The sequence below is a fragment of the Lathyrus oleraceus genome, chromosome 7 (genome assembly GCF_024323335.1).
Source record: "Lathyrus oleraceus cultivar Zhongwan6 chromosome 7, CAAS_Psat_ZW6_1.0, whole genome shotgun sequence".
Lineage (NCBI taxonomy): Eukaryota > Viridiplantae > Streptophyta > Magnoliopsida > Fabales > Fabaceae > Lathyrus > Lathyrus oleraceus.
The window spans coordinates 439,501,388-439,507,335 of record NC_066585.1 but is presented as its reverse complement, the minus strand read 5'-3'; the positions used below and the strand labels follow the sequence as shown (position 1 = coordinate 439,507,335).

The 5,948-nt window shown below is 29.3% G+C and overlaps 1 protein-coding gene across 2 annotated transcripts; it reads right to left on the bottom strand.

The window, feature by feature from the left end:
* Positions 1–234: 234 nt before the first annotated feature.
* On the bottom strand, positions 235–5,374 carry LOC127108039 (cellulose synthase-like protein H1). 2 transcript variants are annotated; one of them, XM_051045399.1, is made up of 9 exons: positions 4,912–5,374; positions 3,361–3,685; positions 3,150–3,272; positions 2,804–2,920; positions 2,506–2,718; positions 2,315–2,426; positions 1,912–2,114; positions 1,420–1,770; positions 235–898 (listed from the first exon to the last, which is right to left on the bottom strand). In XM_051045399.1, the coding sequence occupies exons 1-9, from the start codon at positions 5,169–5,171 to the stop codon at positions 353–355; spliced, it is 2,250 nt and encodes a 749-aa protein (XP_050901356.1). In that variant the 5' UTR covers positions 5,172–5,374; the 3' UTR covers positions 235–352. The 2 variants fall into 2 exon arrangements, with proteins under 2 accessions (XP_050901356.1, XP_050901357.1); XM_051045400.1 differs by having other exon boundaries at positions 1,912–2,102.
* Positions 5,375–5,948: the final 574 nt, after the last annotated feature.

Sequence of the window (5,948 nt, the reverse complement as noted above, 5' to 3'; positions counted from 1 at the left end):
ATCTAATTGATTAAACAATAATCTAATTGATTAAACAATAATCTAATCGGTTAAGTCTTTAAATTAATTGATTATCGTTTTAAGAAGAGTGAACAATTTCAGCTTAAAAAAGTTCAAAGTCATTCCAATCCTTGGAGACACTTTCTTGCAAGAATAAGTTGCATTTTATTAATGAAACTCTACCCAAACTATAACTCACAAGTGCATGGTTTTCACCCTTGGACAAGTGTTACATTCTGGTAAAAAAAGTTGTAGATTATTACTAGCATTCAATAATTTATTATACGTAAAGAAATCTCTAAACAAATATTGTGACACATGATGAAGACATTTATATCCTAAATAGCACATATCAACCAGAAACTGTCCTTCGACATAGAATGACAAACAAACATGTCAAAATTCCTCCTTTGGATATTGTAGACAAAGGAATCCCATATTTTCCTGTCTCAAACAATCCTTTAAGAAATGGCCAGTAACATATGATCAAATACACACTACATAACATTTCAACCATTCCACACTCATAATTCCCGCTTAATCCTTGTTTTTGAAACCCCGACATCTTGATCAATATTGCTGTCAATTGCAACAACAAGACAGTAGTTCCCGGCAAAAAAACTAACGACTTGTCGAAGGTGTATCTAGTGGCATTCTTATCGTCTTCGCTAAACGGGGCAATATCTTTCTTTGTTATTTCAAAAACAGTGCTGGATACTCCCAATAATTTTAGTAACATAGTAATAAAACCACAAAATCCAGCATTCATGGGTGTTATTTTTGACATTCTTTCATTGTTCCACCATGCTTTAGTTGACAAACCTAAAGCCAAATACTCATATAAAGTATATACATTGTAAAAAATAACCAATAGTATAGGAATATATATGCCCCAATCCTGAAATCAAACAAAACGTAAGAGTGTGTTATTAATTATGTCGTCACGAGTTTGTCTATAAGTAGTACTAGTAGCACTAGAGACGTCTTAAGTTTTTGGAGGCTCTGCATAATTTAGCCACACTTTAATCGTAACAAAATAATCAGGGATTTTATTTAGCCACAATTTAATAATGACAATATTTTATCAGATCTATTTAGCCACTGTTTAATCGTGATTAATTTTAGACCCTTTAAAGTAATCCTTCTTGCACATTCTTAAAGACAACCTTGTGTAGTACCTAGGTCGTCTCTGGGCGTGTAAGGAGGACTACCGCACATAGATCAAAATTTGTCAAGGTCAAATCATATTTAAATAAAGCTTCATAAAATATTTGTCACTATTAAACCATGATTAAATAAGGTCTCTAATTATTTTGTCATGGTTTAACTAATATGTATCTATACAGGACCTCAATAAACTTAAGACGGTTATGTGTAGCACTAATAATGATAGGTATATAAGTATTTTTCACTACTCACCTTTGGCAAGAAATAGGAGTTAGTAATGATGCAATAAGCAATGACACAAGAGTAGCATACTTGAGCAAATGGGTTGAAGCCCCAATTAATGATCCACATATAACCCAAGAATTCTCTAAAAGAAAGTTTAGCAAAAATGGTTGCAAAAATAGGACAATGCTTGCAAAAGAAGATTTCAAGCATTCCTGTGGCCCATCTTTTAAATTGTGACATAGTTGCTAGGTTATCACCTGGAGCACAACCTACGAAAGCAATTGGATTTGGTGTACATAATTCTGATCTCCAACCTCTTGCGTGCATTAGCAATCCAGTTACGATATCTTCTACTATTGATTCATATATCCAACCAACCTAAAATTCCATAAATTCATAGTGACCATTAATTTCACATGTATTGATGTTGATTTCGGTCACTGACACTGAGACACCTTTTTTAGAGGTGTTGGTGCTATAGAAAGAATATACGTTAAAGTATAAGTTATTGTGACAAACCTGTTTACCCCAGAAAGTTCCATATTCATATCCATGACAAGCAACTTGAGTAGCTTTTTCAATTGTTTTCTTAACATTAATGTCATTAGTTGAATAAGTCCTCTCTTCCAAAGCATGAATAATTGATTTCATAAGATCATTGGAAGCCCCGAATGTTTGTTTTAATTCCTCCTCTGATAATTTGTTTGACCCTATGGATAAAACTTAACATACTTATGATTTTAACAACTTTATCTATAACTAGAAGTGGCACATATCCGCAAGTTCAACTATAGAGTGATATTTGATTAACTTTAATGTGAAAAAGGAGAATGATTTTTGTGAGTATAATAAATAAGAGATAAAAAATGTAACTAAACCAAATACAAATTTTAAAAAGAGGTTTAAATAAATATATGAGTACCATTTTCCACATCATCGGGAGAAAGACCGTATATAACTTTTCTTCTATGAAAACAGTTTGTTCCACAGTATAAAGGTCCTTGGAGTCCTGCTAATCCAGCTCCAAGAATAAACTGCATGCGTTTTTTAAAAAATTGATCAGATTAATGTAGTAACAAAATTTAATTTATATTTTATGATTTCGTATATTACCGTATATGTCATGGTCATCTGATTCCCAAAAGGATCATCTTTGAGTGAAGTGTAGAATCGTTGAGGACATTGAACAAAAGCAACCTCTTTTTCTCCTCTTGAGCCAAGAAAAATGCACATTGCATGTTGAACAATCTTTGGATTGTTTACAATCATGTCACAATCAAGGTTTAACATGAAGGGTGCATTGGTAATCAAGCCTGAGACTCTTGTCTGAATAAAAATAAGTTAATGATGTAATTACTCATTAAACAAACGACATTATCTAATATACCCAATAAGGATTTAAAAAATTTACCAAGACATTCATTGCACCGGCTTTGTAATGATGCGGTTGCTTTGGCCTCTTCTCTCTAGATATGTAGATTAAATGTGGCACTCCATTTTCAACCATTTCCTTGTTCTCCCATATAGCCTTATAAATTAATAATGCATGTCAGCATTAAAAATTAATGTTTTGTCTGATATATAAACTACTATAATATATATATATATATATATATATATATATATATATATATATATATATATATATATATATATATATATATATATATATATATATATATATATATATATATATATATATATAAATAATGTTTTGTCATGTCATACTTCGATCTTTGAAAAAGAACAAATAATACCTTGATAATAGCGGGATGATCTGTCCGAGTTGTATTTGAGAAAATTGCAAAGTCACTTTCATGTAAGTTTGGAATCGATTTTGGGTCCACATCTATATCGCGGCTAAGATTTTCATACATATCCTATCAACACACAGTCAAAACAAAAACCGTTTAGCATTTTGTGGTCAGAATCAACACAATTATTCAGCAGCAACAGCTTGTTACTCACCTTCATCTGCAACCATTCTTGTCTGAATTCTTCATTATTTGTGGTGCACTCGTCGTTGTCATCACTGAAGTATCTAAATGGAGCTCGAGTTTGTACGTTGTACTTCTTACAAAAAGGGACCCAATGTTTTGCGAAACTGGAAGCTTGTTGAAGAGCGTAGAAGATTAGAGGAGAACAAGCATCATCGGAAACGTAACAAGATAGTTTGTGAGATGGGTAATCGAGTGATAATACTGATAACACTGTGTTTACTGTGATGATTGGTGGTTCTAATTTGTCGTCTGCGGTTGTCACAAAAATATCCACTGCTGGAAGTTCCTCTACACTGAAAATATATAAAATATATTAGTATTTTAAAAATTGGACAGAATAACATGAGGATATTGATTTATTAGTTTAATTAATGGTCCAACTACTGGATCATTGATCATCATATAACTAAATAAATTTAAATTGGATAACTTATTAAACAAATTTAAATCTGATAACTTATTCTATTATACTACTCTCATAATAATAGTAATGATAGTCTACTAGTATATTGCATTAAATATTTATTTCATTTCAAAATATACCATTAAATAATAAAAAGATTTTAATATGCTGAATGTTCTTATCATATTTTTTTTTCTATATAGTCTATTAAATGATAAAAAGATTTAAAATGTAAAATATTTTTAATTTAGCTTTTTTCTTCTATATTCTTACTAGAGTTAAAAAAAAATGATATATGAACGTTGATTTGTGAAGATAAAATAGGTTGTATAATGATAAATAGAAAATAAGAAAATTATTAAATAGTTTAAAATCATAAAAAAATTATAATATTTATTTATAAATAATATACTATATTTTTAGCATAATAAATTTATAAATTTTGTCTCCATAATTTAAAATTTCTAACTCCATCCCTAAATAAGATGACTCGGTCATAAAATAATGATAACCAACAAAATTTTATTATTTCATAATTTTATAAATTCATTCCTTAAATTTTAAATTTTTTGAAAAAGTCATTATCCATAAAAATAGAAACACAAACTACAAATATAAATAAAATGTTAACAAAGGTCTAGTTAGAATATAAACGAATAACAAAGTGATAATCTCTAATAAATTTGATTTGAATAAAATATATTTATACTTTTATTTTAATTTTAAAAAAATATCAAAAACGATATTGTATTATTTGAGAAAAAAATTAGTATTTAATCCGTCTATTTTTTAAAACCGTCAATTCGTCGATTTTTATCGGTTTATTTAATTCTGATCCGTTCTCGTTGATTTAATAGTTTATCAGATTCAGATATCAAGTTAGGTGGATGACCAAATTTCTGATTCAATTAATTGACAGACCAATTTAGTCCAATTTTTAAACAATATAGTATACTCTAACATTGCAAAACAACACACTTTTCTTTCTCTCAAAATCTTGAGAGTTACCAAAATTCAAATATAAAAAAAAAGTAGAAATTATATATAATCATAATTTAATCTTAAATTTGAACTTTAATATTTATAATTGTGTGTTAAGTTTTAATAGGTAAATACCTTTGGAGGAGACGTTCAGGGTAGGTTTTGACAAGAGCAGGAGACCATTGAGTGGACATGGTGAAAATCCAACCTAAGGTGAACCAACATTCACACAGGAAAGCAACAAACCAAGGAAGAGAGTAGTCGTTGACAGATATAAGACGGTAACCAAGCAGCAACAAAAGAAGGATTAAAATTATGCTATCGAACACTCTTTTGTAATTGTATTTGTACCAATTTTTTTCATACAAAGGAAGCACAGACTTTGGATTGGCCATTGATTTTTTTTCTTATAGCTAAGGTTATTAGATTAGAAAACCTCTCTGTCCTTGTATATGGTGATTTTCTCATCAAAAGATGGGTTATATTTATAGCAAAAAAGGAGAGTTATTTGCTTGGTCACAATTATTTGAAATCACTTTGGCCGACGAATAATGATAGACAACGAATTGAATAATTAGTCACGTTTGGTTTGGCACATAAGAGGAGGGTTTGTTCGGGTACCCCTTATTCACATGTGTGTATAAGCTTTTACCATAGTACTCTTCGATTTTAAAATAGGAAATTTTACATTTTATTTGTTTTTCTCTTCAGACATTTTAGAAATATTGTGATAATTATCGAATTTTTGAAGTTATCTATTAAATATTTTCAAATAAGTCATTTTTTCATTTAAAGTTTTCATCAACAATTTAATATTCATATTACGTTTTTAGATAAAACCATGCATTTTTATCGATATTTTTGAAATATTCAAAAAAAAATCATATTTCACATGCATTTATACTTGAATTTTTTTTTTTTGAAAAATCTGATAGCCAACATGCATTTTTATTGGAATTTTGAAAATGTTCGGTAAAAATGCGTACGTGTATACAAGATATTTCAAAAAAATCGGTTAAAGAGTATGTTGGTTACCTTATTTTTCAAAAAGTCCGGTAAAATCATGTTAATTTTCAGATTTTAAAAAATCTTGTAGTCCTATTTAGTGTTATATTTGCAAAAAGTCTTGACTAGGGAGATACCATGGGACCGTCCTAGGAGAAGGCGACATC